The following is a 16,311-nucleotide window of genomic DNA, read 5'->3' on the forward strand; positions in this document are numbered from 1 at the left end:
ACAGCTTGAAGCTCTGTCTCAAAAAAAGAAAAAAAAGGAAAAAAACTTTTTTTTTTTTTTTTTTTTTGTAGAGACAAAGTTTCACTTTATTGCCCTCGGTAGAGTGCCGTGGCGTCACACAGCTCACAGCAACCTCCAACTCCTGGGCTTAGGCGATTCTCCTGCCTCAGCCTCCCAAGTAGCTGGGACTACAGGCGCCCGCCACAACGCCCGGCTATTTTTTTGTTGCAGTTTGGCCGGGGCTGGGTTTGAACCCACCACCCTCGGTATATGGGGCTGGCGCCCTGCTCACTGAGCCACAGGCGCCGCCCGGAAGAAAACTTTTAATTAGCATCTAATACTAGACTTAGTATTTCTATAGTCAAACAGTTGAAGAATCAAATACAGGATAGCCATATTTACTAAATTAGATTTACTCTGCAGGGGAATTGCCTATGTGCATATAAATATTATGTTTAAAATACAACCTGGGCAGCGCCTGTGGTTCAGTGGGTAGGGCACCAGCCCTATATACCAAGGGTGGTAGGTTCGAACCCAGCCCCACAACAACAAAAAAAATGCAACCTCCAACTATACTAAACTTAGTAATTATCCAATCCAAGAAAAAAGTATCTATTAAAGTATATTATAGTATCTGAATAGCAATACTCCAACATCTTTACTTTTGTTTTTATTCAACTTGTAAAATTTTATGTTATTTATTTATTTATTTTTCTTGAGACAGAGTCTCACTTTGTCACCTTGGGGTTTAGCGCCATGGTGTCATCATAGTTCACAGCAACCTCAAACTCCTGGGCTCAAGATCATCATGCCTCAGCTTTCCAAGCAGCTGGGACTATAGGAGCCCGCCACAATGCCCAGGTAATTTTTTTCTATTTTAGTAGAGACAGGATCTCACTCTTGCTCAGGCTTGTCTCAAACTCCTAACTCAAGTGATCTGCCTGCCTCAGCCTTCCAAAGTGCTACGATTATAGGTATGACTCACCACAGCCGGCCAATTTGTAAAATTGTAAGTGATGAATTAAATACTCTTTGAGGAACTGATCTTTAATTAAATCTCTAAACTGATTTACTACCAAAATATCCAACAGTTAATAGACAATAAGTTTTATTTCAATTGGTGGTTTTTTTCACTTAATCTATTATTCAGTAAGAGGTTGATGTGCATAATGCAAGAGTACGTGTCGGATCTATCAGTGTAGAGTATAAATGCCTTAACACAACAATTAAGTAAACAAGATGAGGTATATACTAACCAGTGTGACGTAAGCGTTCCTAATTCTATATGATATCAGCCCATTGTACCCCATAAATGCATTAATGTATACATGATCTATGTGTTTATGATTTAATAAAACAAAAAAGGTTGATGATGAGATTGATAATGGCTAAGAGTGCTTTGGCAGCAAGAAATAGAGTGGTCATGAATACATTATGCAGGGTGGTGCCCGTAGCTCAGTGGGTAGGGTGCCGGCCACATACACCAAGGCTGGTAGGTTTGAACCCAGCCCAGGCCAGCTAAACAATGACAACTGCAACAAAAAATAGCTGGGCGTTGTGGAGGGCGCCTGTAGTCCCAGCTACTTGGGATGCTGAGGCAAGAGACTCGCTTAAGCCCAAGAGTTTGAGATTGCTGTGAGCCGTGATACCAGGGCAACAGCTTGAGACTCTGTCTCACAAAAAAGAAAAAAAAAAAAAGGAATACATTCTGCAATTCTACAATTAGATGATTAGGGTTCAAATCTTTACTCCATCACTATTAGCGCTACCCTGAACAAATTCCTTCGCCTCTCTGAACTTCTGCTTTCTCATCTGAAGATAATAAGACTACTATTTCAAAAAGTTTGTTTTGAAGATAAAATGAGATAATACACATAAAACTCTTAACACAGCACTGATTAAGCACTCAAGAAATGGTAGCTATTAGTTTTACAAGTCTACACTATGGTCAGAATTTAGAGCATATAAATATATTTTGGATAAGTTTGCCACAATTGATTTGAAATTATCCAATAGCTAAAAAGCACATTTTAAATTATGAGCCAACCACTTACTTTTTAAAAAGTAACAAAAAATTATGTTTCTTTATAAATCTAAGTAGACAAATGGACAGAAAAAGTTCTGAAAATTACACACCAAATTAGTAACAACCTGGAATAGGGGAAAATGATGGGAAGTGACTATGTGAAGGGGACCTTCATTTTACTCTTCCCTACTGCTTGACCATTTATGAGAATATATTCCTGTTAATTGTGTAACTAAAAAATAAAAAAAGCTCTAAACCCTACATTGGAAATCCATTTTTGCTTAGCTTAGCTAGAATAAGTCAGTGGGTACAAATGTAAAAAAAAAAACACAAGCCTGAAAGTTATATGTTTAAATTTAAACTCCAACCCAAATTGTATATTTAACAAAGGATACAGTACTAATTACCAAATATTTGCATATTTTCAAGAGCCTATTAAACTTTCCTTTTCCTTTTTTTTTTTTTTTTTTTTGCAGTTTTTGGCTGGGGCTGGGTTTGAACCTGCCACCTCCGGCATATGGGGCCGGCGCCTTACTCCTTTGAGCCACAGGCGCCACCCCTTTCTTCTCCAGTTGTTTTTTTTTTTTTTTTTTTTGCAGTTTTTGGCCAGGGCTGGGTTTGAACCTGCCACCTCCAGCACATGGGGCCTGTGCCCTACTCCTTTGAGCCACAGGCGCCACCCTCCACCCCTTTCTTTTTTTTTTGAGACAGAGTCTCAAGCTGTTGTCCTGGGTAGAGTGCCATGGCATCACAGCTCACAGCAACCTCCAACTCCTGGGCTTAAGCAATTCTCTTGCCACAACCTCCAAGTAGCTGGGACTACAGGCGCCTGCCACAATGCCCAGCTATTTTTTGGTTATAGTTGTCATTGCTGTTTGGCAGGCCCGGGCTGGATTCGAACCCACCAGCTCTGGTATAGGTGGCTGGCGCATAAGCCACTTGAGTTACAGGTGCTGAGACAACTTTACTTTTTTTCTTTCTGTCAGCTACTATTTTATGAAGTATAAAAAATTTACATGGCCCTAGGAGCGGAACAGTGGCTCACACCTGTAATGCCAACACCCTGAGGCAGGCGGATCACCTGAGCTCACGAGTTCAAGACCAGCCTGAACTACAGCAAGACCCCGCCTTTGCGGCAGGTGCCCATAATCCCAGCTACTCTGGAGGCTGAGGCAAGAGAATCACCTGAGCCCAGGAGTCTGAGGTAGTTGTGAGCTATGACACCACAGCACTCTACCAGGGGTGACAAAGTAAGATTATGTCTCAAAGAAAAAGAAAAGAAAAATTTACACTGCAAAACTAGTTTTTTCAAGGCTATTTCATTTATTCGCGCATATACCCAAATCCTATCAGATGCCTGAAAGCAAGCCTACGAAAAAATGATTTATTCCTGCTAGGAGTGGTAGAGGTTAAGGTTTTTAAAAAGTTAGCTGTTGGGGCCTTGGTGTGTGTCACACTTTATGGGGGCAAGACATGATTGCAAGAGGGACTTTACCTAACAATTGCAATCAGCGTAACCTGGCTTATTGTACCCTCAATGAACCCCCAACAATAAAAAAAAAAAAAAAAATAGTTAGCTGACTCAGAAATAATTAACTTGGGTTCATTTAGTCTTTAAAAGTCTGTAATATTGGGCGGCGCCTGTGGCTCAGTCGGTAAGGCGCCGGCCCCATATACGGAGGGTGACGGGTTCAAACCTGGCCCCGGCCAAACTGCAACCAAAAAATAGCCAGGCGTTGTGGTGGGCGCCTGTAGTCCCAGCTACTCGGGAGGCTGAGGCAAGAGAATCGCTTAAGCCCAGGAGTTGGAGGTTGCTGTGAGCTGTGTGAGGCCACAGCACTCTACTGAGGGCCATAAAGTGAGACTCTGTCTCTACAAAAAAAAAAATAATAATAAATAAATAAATAAAATTTACAAAAAAAAAAAAGTCTGTAATATTACAAGCATTTTGGTCATGTACCTTTAGAAAGATACACGGAAGGGCGGCGCCTGTGGCTCAGTCGGTAAGGCGCTGGCCCCATATACCGAGGGTGGCGGGTTCAAACCCGGCCCCGGCTGAACTGCAACCAAAAAATAGCCGGGCGTTGTGGCGGGCACCTGTGGTCCCAGCTACTCGGGAGGCTGAGGCAAGAGAATCGCTGAAGCCCAGGAGTTGGAGGTTGCTGTGAGCTGTGTGATGCCACGGCACTCTACCGAGGGCTATAAAGTGAGACTCTGTCTCTACAAAAAAAAAAAAGAAAGGTACATGGAAAAAATAGCTTAGATTACCTTTAAAAAGAGCAAAAGACAAGTTTTCATTATAATGTGTCAGTCCATAAGAAGATATAATATTTCAGAAGAAATGCTAAATAGTTGGTTTTTTATATCGGGGGAAAAAAATCTAGCTTCTAGTTCTAATTCATTCAGTTACTACTAGATGACCTTGTGCAAAGTCTAGACATCAAACTCTTTCTGGATAAAAAGGAGCCAGATTACAGCTGTTCTACTTATCTCCTAAGAGTAAATGAAACAAAAAAAAAAAACACTTTAAATATTATAAAACCCTTTAAAAAGGGGGCACCTGTGACTCAGTGGATAGGGCGCCAGCCCCATATACCAAGGGTAGTGGATTCAAACCTGGCCCCGGCCAAACTGTAACAAAAAATAGTCCGGCGTTGTGGCGGGCGGCTGTGGTCACAGCTACTCAGGAGGCTGAGGCAAAAGAATCGCCTAAGCCCAGGAGTTGGAGGTTGTTGTGAGCTGTGTGACGCCACGGCACTCTACCAAGGGCAATGAAGTGAGACTCCTGTCTCTAAAAAATAAAAATAAAACAAAAAAAAACACTTTAAAAAGTACTATTTTGCATGAAAATGGATATATATGTAATAGCTCGAATCCAATATCACCAACCACAAGACTATCTACAATCCTAAAACTCTTAGCAAAATGTCTTGCATATTACAAGTTCACAACAGTAACAACTTATATAAAGACTACATATTGGTAATCGAATCCATGATCTCAAATTGAGAACTAACTGAATGCCCTGCTGCCCTCTGACCATCCACAGGTTAATAGAAATGCAGGCTACTCCATCATTCACATTTCACTCATTCAAAAATTATACAGTGCCAAGGCAGCACCTGTGGCTCAGTGGGTAGGGCACCAGCCCCATATACTGAGGGAGGCGAGTTCAAACCTGGCCCTGACCATACTGCAACAAAAAAATAGCTGGGTGTTATGGTGGGTGCCTGTAGTCCCAGCTACTCAGGAGGCTGAGGCAAGAGAATCACCTAAGCCCAGGAGGTTGCTGTGAGCTGTGATGTCACGACACTCTACCAAGGGAGATAAAGTGAGACTCTGTCTCTACCAAAAAAAAAAAACTATACAGTGCCTATTCCTTTTTTCTCAAGAGCTTACATCTGGCAGGGCAACAGAACATGTGCATCATAGTTATTTTGTTCTCTATGGCCCATAATGAAATTATATGCAAAGTTCTATGGGACTATACAGGAAGAACCAATTAATTCTTTAGTTAGTGGCGGTCAGAGAAGGTTTCATATTGGAATTGAGCCTTGAGGGCAGAAGGGAAGAGGTCATTCTGAAAGACAAAATAGCAAAAAGGCACTTGTTCTAGGAACAGTGAGCACTGTCATATAGCCAGTGCACAATATTTGGGGTGAAGGAAAAATATGGAAGAGAAGACAGCTAGAAAAAAAAAGAAAATTCGAGATAATTTTTTTTTTTTTTTTTTTTTTGTAGACACAGAGTCTCACTTTATGGCCCTCAGTAGAGTGCCTTGGCCTCACACAGCTCACAGCAACCTCCAACTCCTGGGCCCAAGCGATTCTCTTGCCTCAGCCTCCCGAGTAGCTCGAGATAGATTTTAATCATAAAAATTAATGAGACAACTAAGATTTCTGAGCAGGGGTATAAGTTATTTATCTAATTATAGAGGCAGTAGTAGAAGCATTAGCCCCAGGAGAGGAAAGAGTTCTTGCAACATTTCAGCCCCAAATAGATTCCACCACTTTTCATAATTGAAGTAACTATCAGGTAACCAAAACACATTAAGAACTAATCTCACCAGGTACAGTGGCTCGTGCCTATAATTCTAACTCTCTGGAGGGTAAGGCAGGAGGATTGTTTGAACGCAGGAGTTCAAGACCAGCTGGTGCAAGACCAAGATACCCCTCTCTACTAAAGATAAAAAAATTAGCTGGGCATCATGGTGGGAGACTGTAGTCTCAGCTACTTAGGAGGCTAAGGCAGGAAGATCACTTAAACCCATACTTTTCTCTTTATTTACCAAAAAGAATAAATACTAAACTCTAACATAAATACCACTTAAGAAAACCAAATAGGAGGCTGGGCACCCATAGCTCAGTGGTTAGGACGCCAGCCACATGCTCCAGGACTGGTGGGTTCGAACCCGGCCCAGGCCTGCTAAACAAACAAACAAAAAAAAAAAAAAATAGCTGGGCATTGTGGCGGCGCCTGTAGTCCCAGCTACTAGGGAGGCGAGGCAAGATAATTGCTTGAATCCAAGAGTTTGAGGTTGCTGTGAGCTATGATTACACAGCACTCTACAGAGGGTGACAAAGTGAGACTCTCGTCTCCATTTAAAAAAAAAGAAAAAGCAAAAACAAAACAAACAAATAGGAGACTGAGAAGGTAAAGAGTGAATTTAACCTAAGAAGTAAAATCAAAAAATTTAAGTCAGGGGCAGCACCTGTGGCTCAGTGGGTACGGCACCAGCCCCATATGCCGAGGGTGGTAGGTTCAAACCTGACCCCAGCCAGCTTAAACAGCAGTGACAGTTCCAACAAAAAATAGCCAGGCATTCTGGTGGGCACCTGTAGTCCCAGCTACTCGGGAAGCTGAGGCAAGAGAATCGCCTAAGCCCAAGAGTTAGAGGTTGCTATGAGCTGTGACACCATAGCACTCTACTGAGGGCGACAAAATGAGACTGTCTCAAATAACAAACAAACTTAAATCGGAAAAAAATGTCTTACATATACACACCATCTATATTTTCAACAACTTGAAATAACATGAACTATTTTATCAATTTCTCACTATTGAGAAAAGTTACATAGAAAGAAATAAACATATACTTCGGATATATAATCTGGCTCTCTATACACATTCACATTAATGTGTCTTAAATATGACGTGTCAAATAAAAGACTTTCTCACAAAAACCAGCACCTCTTAATGACCTTTTAATTTCTGTCAACAAAAAAATTAGGTATCTATTGAAACAAACACATGAACAACTAAAAATCTATGGTATGCTCTGCCATTCCCCTCAAAGCTGAGACCAGGATCTTTATAGTCATTTTAGACATGGGGAAAAGTCTTTGTTGTCAAATTATAGTGTCAAGTCTTTCTTTGCAATGATTTCCTTGCACTGTCCTTTGAACATGTCATACCATTCCTACCTTTTAACCTTTGTTTAACTAATTTCTCTCATCCAAAAAAACTCCTTTCCTTGACTAACTCTAACTATATTCCGCCCTTAAAAAACAAACCAATCAACAAAAGACAAAAAAACAAAGTCTCACTATGTTGCCCAGGCTGGAGTGGAATAGTTATTCACTGGCATAATCATTGCATACCTCAGTCTTGAACCCCTGAGCTCAAGCTAGCCTCCTGTCTCAGCTTTAGCTAAAAAGTATGGTCCAAGTTTTTTAACTTTTTTTTTATAAAGATGAGTTTTTGCTATACTAGCTAGACTGGAGTATAGTAGCTATTCATAGGTGCAATTATAGCACACTACAGTCTTGAACTCCTGGCCTCAAGCAATCCTGAAGCCCTAATCTCTTGAGTAGCTGGGACTGCAGACACATGTAACTATGCCCAGACATTCTGCTCTTTTAAAAAAGTCCCAAAGCTCCAATTGCATTTCATGTTCAAAATGTTTCATCCAAGAAAACTTCCTTAAAATCTTCAGTTTATATGAAACTTTTTTCTTTGCTTAAGTCCCAATAGACATGCGAATTTAATATTCTTGTCTTTCTTCACTTTCTGGCATCTAATCATTTTCATGCCTACTATTAACTTGGTCTATCCTTCTCCAAAATCACACCATATCTAAACCATTACAAAGCCTTGGAATAGCATAGTGGTTATGAGCTTGAGCTCTGGAGTCATGAGTTAGAATACCTGGGTTCAAATCCCAGTGCTACCATTAGCTATGTGAATTTAATCAAGTTAACCTAGCTTAATCTCTCTATTCCTCTATTTCTTCAAAGGTTAATGTGGGAAAAATAAGCACTATCTCAAAGAGATATTTGAGGATTAAATAAGTTAACATGTAATGCATTTAGAACAGGGCACAGTACACAAGTGTTAGTTAAGCTGTTTCCATTTTTCCTTGCTTCAAGTCACTTTACATGCTTCAAGTCACTCTACATATTGCTACTATATTACTCTTTTTTTTAATTAATTTCAAATGAAACCAACTCACGTACTACTCCTGTTTAAATGGTAATTTGGGTGTCTCAGTGCTCTGTTCAGTAGCTCCTGGGCCTTCCATAACCCAACAGTCCACATCCTTAGCTTAGTAAGAAAGGCACTCCACAACCTGGCACGACACTATCTACTCAGCTTCATTTACTTTATACAAAATAGGAGGAAAACAGGGTCTGTGGTTTGCTGGACCCATATACCAGAGGTGGTGGGTTCAAACCCAACCCTGGCCAAAAACTGAAGAAAAAAAAAAAAAAACAGTAGGAGGAAAAAGACACATAAGGCAAAGTCTCTATCCTTCAGGGTCTGACAATTAATTACAAAGAAAAGGCACAATCATAAAAACAATCTAACACAGAATAGACATTCACTTGTAGGTACTCTACAAAAGAACTCTCTAATCCAACAAAGTAAGTTTCCTCGGTGTTTGAAAGATGCCAAACTTGTACAAAATTATCTATTATTTGTTTTCATTCCTCATCCCCGCAAAACAAATAAAAACAATGAAAAGAATTCTTAACTTACTTAACTTTTTAACTTATATCTATCCATCTCAATTTTAAAGTCAAACACCATCACTCTCTTGCCACATTTAAACATACATAATACTATCTAACTCAGTTGACAATTTTCAAGGTGCAGTCACCCGCTTTATCCAATAAATAAACTCCTAGAAAGAAGGAATAACAATTTCTTTTTTTTTTTTTTTTTTTTTGAGACGAGTCTCACTATGTTGCCCTCGGTCTGCGGCATCATAGCTCACAGCAACCTCCAACTCCTGGGCTTAAGCGATTCACTTGCCTCAGCCTCCCAAGCAGCTGGGACTACAGGTGCCCGCCACAACGCCCAGTTATTTTTTGGTTGCAGTATCATTTTTGTTTTAGCAGGCCCGGGCTGGGCTCGAACTCAGCCAGCCTCAGTGTATATAGCTGGTGCCCTACTCACTGAGCTACAGGCATGGCACCAAGAATAACAATTTCTTACCAGTTCTTGTCTTTCCTCTCCCATCACCACTATGCCCTTCATTAAAATAGATCATGATAAAATAGGTGTTCCAAAATCCACATTTAGTTTAAGCAAAAAATTAAGAAGTAGACTACTATTATTACCACTAAGTAAACTACAGTGAGACTGGAAATAGACTACTATGTCAACCCGTAGGCTGTCACCAGTCCCCAAAGCCTCAAATCAAATATAAGGCCATCCGAATCACAAGGGAACTACCACATGGGTAGATTTGCTTGCTCAGTGGTGCCTTCAGTCAACAAAGGGATTAATAACCATTCTATTATCTGCCATCTAATTTGAAAAGCATGACTGCCAAAAAGGAGTGAAGAATGATACAGGGCAGTGAGCATACAAGCAGGGCAATACCCAACTGCAACATCCATCCCTGAGAAGATGATTTGGGAGAGATTATTAAACTCTGCTTTGCAGCAAACTTGTCACCTGTCAACATGCAGGTTTAAGTACAAGACAACCAATGAACTTAACATTAAAAAGTATTACTTATCACTTCTTAGTCTTTTGTTTACAATGAAGTATAAAAAGTGTCACTTATATTTTCATCTGCCTACATTTTGCAAATTTTCTGTAATGAACATATAGCACTTAAATAATCAGAAAGTTTTGGGTGTTTTTTATTTCTTCCAGGTTTTATGGGCTTCCCATAATGGCCCATGCAGAAGTGAACAGTCATCCACAAATTAAAAGCCAACCAAAGGGGACATTACCCCAATTCTCCATCTCCTAGGTAAAGTGCCAATTTGGACAAAGTTATCAACTTCATTAGTTTGTATTTTTAAAAATTACTGTTATATTTCTAACCTACTAACAATTAATAATTGAATATTGGTTTCAAACTTATTACTAGTAATGCAAGCACATAAAGATATGACTCCTCCTCCCTTAAGTATTCCCACATGCACCTTTCAAACCAAAGGGTACATTACCCCAATTCTCCATCTCCTAGGTAAAATGCCAATTTGGACAAAGTTATCAACTTCATTAGTTTCTATTTTTAAAAATAACTACTACATACGCTATCACATTAAAGAAAATAATTTCTTACTAAGACTCCATAGCACCATAGCAAATTGCAAAGTTATCATTAATGGTTCCCTCTTTCCTCTCCCAGTCGCAGCCAAACATAATCCCCACTAAGGATCCAGCTCTTACTGAAAGCCAGGCACAGGGCGCTAAGTGATTTACATGATTATATCAATCCTCAAAGAACATATTGCCCAGCCCTGTAGATCAGGCTGGTAATCCTCAGACTCTGGGAGACTGAAGCGGGAGGATCAGCTTAACTTCAGGAGTTAGACACCAGCCTGAGCAAGAGAAGAAAAATTAAAATTAGCCTGTAGCCACAGTTACTCAGGAGGCTGAGGCAGGAGGATTGTTCAAGCCCAAGAGTTTGAAGTTGCTGTGAGCTAAGCTGAGGCCATGGCACTCTAGTCTGGATGACAAAGCAAGACTGTCTCAAAAAATCAAAACAAAACAGAAAAACAGTAGGTACCATTAACTCCAGAAGAAAAAACCTAGGCTTAAAAGACTGAAAAAAAAAAAAAAAAAAAAAGGCTCACGCCTGTAATCCTAGCACCCTGGGAAGCCAAGGTGGGTAGATTGTCTGAGCTCACAGGTTTGAGACCAGCCTGAGCTAGAGTAAGACCCCACCTCTAAAAAAATAGCCAGAAATTGTGGCAGGCACCTGTACTCCCAGCTACTTGGGAGGCTGAGGCAAGAGAATCACTTGAGCTCAAGAGTTTGAGGTTGCTGTGAGCTATGACACAACAGCACTCTACCAAGGGTGACAAAGTGAGACTCCGTCTCCAAAAAAGAAAAACTTGCCTGAGATGATACAGGAATATACAGGAAGAGGTTCTTGTGTTTTAAATATAGAAATTTAGCGTTGGGGTTTTTGTTGAGAAAATAACAGCAGAAATCCTTGAACTGCAAATTTCACACAAAAACTCATAAATATTTGGTCAAACTAGGTTTTCTTTGGAACGGTGTCCTTCACAGTGTCTGGCAGGTAATAGATGCTCGATAAAAACCCTACTATCTATCCAAACCAAAACTTAGTTAATTCCTAAAACAATTTGATCACAAGATCTGACAAGGTATTGTTTGTAATATAATAATAGTATATATCCACACCTAAAGTAATAGCCACATATCCTAAGTGTCATTTTAGTTAATAAAGCAGAAGAGGGAAAAAAGTGATAATGGTAGAAATAATATATCTCCTTTCAAAGAAAAGTTTTTTCTAAATAACAAATTCCATTCAAAATTTTAACATGTTATCTCAATTCATACCTAAACACTCACTATTAATCTATTCTTCGTCATCTCAAGTAACCAACTTAGTATGAGGATTTTAGTGCAGCCATTGAAAGCACTGTGCATAAAATCATTATTTTTCTTTTTTTTTTTAGAGACAGAGTCTCACTTTGTCACCCTCAGTAGAGTACCATAGCATCACAGCTCACAGCAACCTCCAGCTCTTGGGCTTAGGTGATTCTCTTGCCTCAGTCTCCCGAATAGCTGGGACTACTGGTGCCCACAAAGCCTGGCTATTTTTTGTTGTAGTTTGGCCAGGGCCAGGTTTGAACTGCCACCCTCGGTATATAGGGACGGTGCACTACTCACTGAGCCACAGGTGCCGCCCAAAATCATTAGTTTTCGAATTAAAAAAAAAAGAAAAAATCTGAGTCTCCAGCGAGTGTTGAATCAAAGAAAGTACATTTACAGAGTTGTATTGTGAACAAACCTGCTATCTGATTAGGTTGGACCTAACTATTACCTAGAGCAGTGGTTCTCAACCTTCCTAATGCCTAATGTATTTTCATTGTTAAAAAGGGGTCGCGACCCACAGGTTGAGAACCACTGGCCTAGAGACATACAAAGGCAAAAATGTTGAGTTCAGGCACTAACTAGAAGTTAAGTAATGATTGAATTCGATTGCTGGAAAGATGAGATCTAGGGATATTCGTTTTAAAGGATTATGGGTAATCTACAAAGTCTTTGATCACCCAAATTTTAGCTTCAGGTAGAAAAAAGGGTCTGTTCCACAGGTTAGTAGGCACCTGGCATTACACACAGAAAAGCTAACATACTTTTTAGTTCTCATCCTACACACAGAGTAAGGTTACAGGATTATGCAAACACACAGCACTTGGTCAATCTTTCCCTCCTTTCTTTTAAAAACAATTTATATAATATAAAAATATATATAATAATTCTTTAATTCAGTAGCTGCAGAAGTACTGCTTTCGCTCTTCCTCTTTTGACTCAGGTTTCTTTCATTTCAAAACACTACTCTTGAAGACTTAAAATTCTTCTTTTAAGAAAGACTTAAATCATTTAACTCAGAAAGAGGAGGCAAAAAGTTAGAAGATGAAACCTGAGATATTCCTATTAGTCTTATATAACTTTAAGTTGGAACGGATTCACTAGCTCAACTAAAACATAAGGTTTAGTTCACAATTGAGCTCTTTTAGGACACTCTCCACACACATACAGAGTTTTTAAAAACTGAAAGAATCTCACTTCTTTTTCTTGATTACTTAATATATAAACACATACAAGTATAGTAATTTAGGATGCCAAATAAAAATACTAAAATGGCAAATACGCATTTTGATTCAGAAGAAAAAATGTTCAAATGGTTACACTTAAAATGAAAAGCACTGAATTCATCCTATCACATTTAAATAATGCTATAATTGATAGAAATAGATATACTTCCAGAAAATAAGTTAACTTCCTAATTTTTTAGTATCACCTCTGTAAGTACACAGGACATACTAAACGCTGCAGGGAACATCAAAAAGTGACTTTCAAAAGCAATACATATGTTTGCCCAACATACGTATTGTAAACAAAACTGTGAAAATATAAAAGTTGTTTTTTACTTAATGAAACTGGCTTTCTCCCAAATTATTCCTTCAAGAACAAATATGTATCAAATCTATCAAAAACATTAGGTTTACATAAGCAACTGTCCTTACTAGAAAGGCCCTGATATGAACTCAACTAAAAAGCTCCGTGTTAACCTTTCACCACTTAAGACACTTGAGCCCCTGTGCAATAATGCCCATCCATGGATTCAATACATTGCTTTGGAAACTGCTGCTTGCTTGATAAAGCACTGAACTGCAAATTCACCTTTCTAAAAGACTAAACGCAAGATGTCAAGTTTCACTATCTAGTTTTCCGAAACAAATTAAGAGTTTGGGATTTCACTGGGAATGACCACGATATCGAGATGCCATCGCTCCCCTGAGGCATTTAATTACAATACTGTCTCTGTTTTCCATTCAACCACCTCAATTAAATTTCCACTAGAACAAGGCAAACAGCTGATTCCATGGCCTTGCAGTGTCTTCTGCATTGCAAACCCTGGGATCCTGCATAAATTATGCCTCTCAGAGAGGGCAAAGGGAAATGAAAAGTAAAGACTGACATTACCTTGCCCGTCTTGTGATCAAACCAGACGAGAGCATGGTTCCTTGACAGCACTTTGCAATCAAATGTGGCATTATTCTGCGCTGGTCGACAGCGGGCCACTGAGCGGCCAATTTTGATCGGCTCGTCCAGATAGACATGACGCTCTTGAAACGGGTGCGAGTTCGGACGGCAAGTGAAGATGGCCAAGGCTGACGGCATCGAGGATAGACGGGGGGTGTCTCTCCTACCAGAGACAAAGAGGAGTTCCTCCAGATCCGGACTGCCCTTCACAAGCCTATATTCCTACCCCCCCCACCTCACAAATTTTAAATTAAAACAAATTGTGCATTGTTAGCCAGTTAACATCAACAACTCTTCACTTGGGTGGGAAGACAAGCCAGCGCAAGCTCCATCACCTCCTTTAAAACCCAGCAGCTCCCTAAAAAGTCCCCAACTGGCAGCTTTCAATCCATCTTCTTTCCTGGGAAGAAAAGGTTCAAACATCGGGCAGCTTTGGCCAAGAAAACTCCTGGAAGACAGTTTGGGGACTGGAGGTATCCAAGCAGATGAGTCACACACCAATTCTTGTGTTTGGTTTGAGATCGTGGCCGCTTTTCCCTCTCAGTGGCGGAAACGTTGCAGCACTGCAGCATGGAAGAAGGGTCGGTTCGGTGCGGACAAGAAGGTCCTTTCGGGCCGAAGGAAGGTGTAGCCCAGCACCTCCGAGCAGCCACCGTCCTCGCCCCGGTTTGGCCGGCGAGTGTTGAGGGAGGCGGCGAGAGGGTCTAGACTGCCGGCGGGACAGTCTGCATTGCCCCTGTGCGCGGAGGCCGCCCCGGGAGGGGGGACGGGGTCCCCGGCCTGGCACGAGCCGAGGCGGCGGTGCTGGGATCCTCAGCGCGAGGTGTGGGGACCGGCAGGGGCGCGGGCAGCAGCCGAGTCCCGACTCCTGAGCACCTGGCGGGCGTCCCCGCAACCAGGGCGGGGACCCAGCTCCGCAGGCCGGTGCGGACCAAGCAAGGCGCGACCCGGGGAAGGCTCAGGGTCCTGGCCAGCTGGAGGTTGGTGCCTGGACGCCTGGGCTCCTGGCTGCTGCTCAGCACACGGGCCACCTCCCTTCAGGGTCGCCCCAGCGAGGGTCGCATCTCAGGGTCGGCAGCCGCAGTTCCCGGCGGACACGGAGGTGGGGGAGGGAGACTGGCCCGGAGGTTGGGGGAGAGGCCTGGAGGGCCCGGGCTGGGTCCCGCGCAGCCTCCACCACTCGCGGCCGGTGGGGCAAGCTCAGGCTGTGCCCGACAAGGAAGGAAACTTTCCGACCTGGTGGGGAAAACATCAAAACAAACGGCCGTCAGGCGCCTGTGCCCGCCCGCCTCAGCTCTCGGCCCCCTCAGCCAAACCCTCACCAGCCCCAGCTGCTGGCCACAACCTCGGCCGATCTCTCCGCAGAGTGGATGCGAGGATTTGGAGCCGGGAAGCCACGATGGGTCCTGCCTCCACTGCCGCCGCCGCCGCCTCAGCTTACCTTGCCAGCGCTGGCCGCCATAGTGACTCTGACTGAAACCTACCGGGTGCACCGCCACGGGAACGCGCAGCCTTCAAGGGCCCTCCTACCCCCTCTCCCGCGCCGTAGTCCGGGGCTGTCACGTGAGCGACGCCGCGGAAGCCGTGTTGGTCTAGGGCAGAAAAGAGGGCAAGCTAATTTTTAACGAGCCTTTGGGCGCCATCTTGGTTAAGGGCGAGAAACTTCAAACTTCGGGACAACCTTGACGACCATTTTGGTTAAGGGCAAGGAGGAATTTGAGCTGTTGTAACTTTTTAAACAAACCATGCCAGCTTCGTATTACCTTCTTACTAAGAACATGTCAAATTTTACTAAATTTTATTCACTTTACTGCTCACTGAAAATATTAGCGAGCAAAAGAACAGACGCAGCCAAAGGAAATGTTCATTACCAGCCATCTTAGCTGTGGGCAACAAGGTCACCCACACCCGTCCTAGGTGAGCAACCAAACTCCCATGAGTCTGAAGATTTCTGCAAGTAACGAAGGACTATGCTCCCCTTGCTCAATTCTTCGCCGCGTTCGCTTCCTGAAGAAATACTCTTTCTTTTCCCGCATTCCTTTTCGAATGACTGTCCTCACTGGACCTGTGATACTCCCCCTGGCTCCTTGATGGATTCTACCCTGAAAGGAGTAAACAAGTTTAGAAAATTTAAACTTAGGTTGCTTCCCAAAGAAAAGAGAGGTCGAACAATTTCCAAAATAAAAAAGGGGGTTTTGCCCATTCACAATATTAAGGTACATGAGAAGTTATTGATCTAAAGAAAGAAAGACTTTGCGAAAGCTTAACAAAAACTTTAAGTAAAGTTGATGGGAAGAAGT

The 16,311-nt window shown here is 41.9% G+C and overlaps 1 protein-coding gene across 24 annotated transcripts in view; it reads right to left on the bottom strand.

The window, feature by feature from the left end:
- Nucleotides 1-14,670, bottom strand: part of SLMAP (sarcolemma associated protein) — a 197,298-nt gene extending 182,628 nt beyond the window's left edge. For all 24 annotated transcript variants that reach the window (XM_053600227.1, XM_053600229.1, XM_053600221.1 and 21 more), the window contains exon 1: nucleotides 13,952-14,670. In XM_053600227.1, coding sequence (XP_053456202.1) covers nucleotides 13,952-14,149 — 198 coding nt within the window. In that variant the 5' untranslated portion in view covers nucleotides 14,150-14,670. The remainder of the gene's footprint in view (nucleotides 1-13,951) is intronic.
- Nucleotides 14,671-16,311: the final 1,641 nt, after the last annotated feature.

The sequence above is a fragment of the Nycticebus coucang genome, chromosome 8, assembly GCF_027406575.1.
Source record: "Nycticebus coucang isolate mNycCou1 chromosome 8, mNycCou1.pri, whole genome shotgun sequence".
Taxonomy (NCBI): domain Eukaryota; kingdom Metazoa; phylum Chordata; class Mammalia; order Primates; family Lorisidae; genus Nycticebus; species Nycticebus coucang.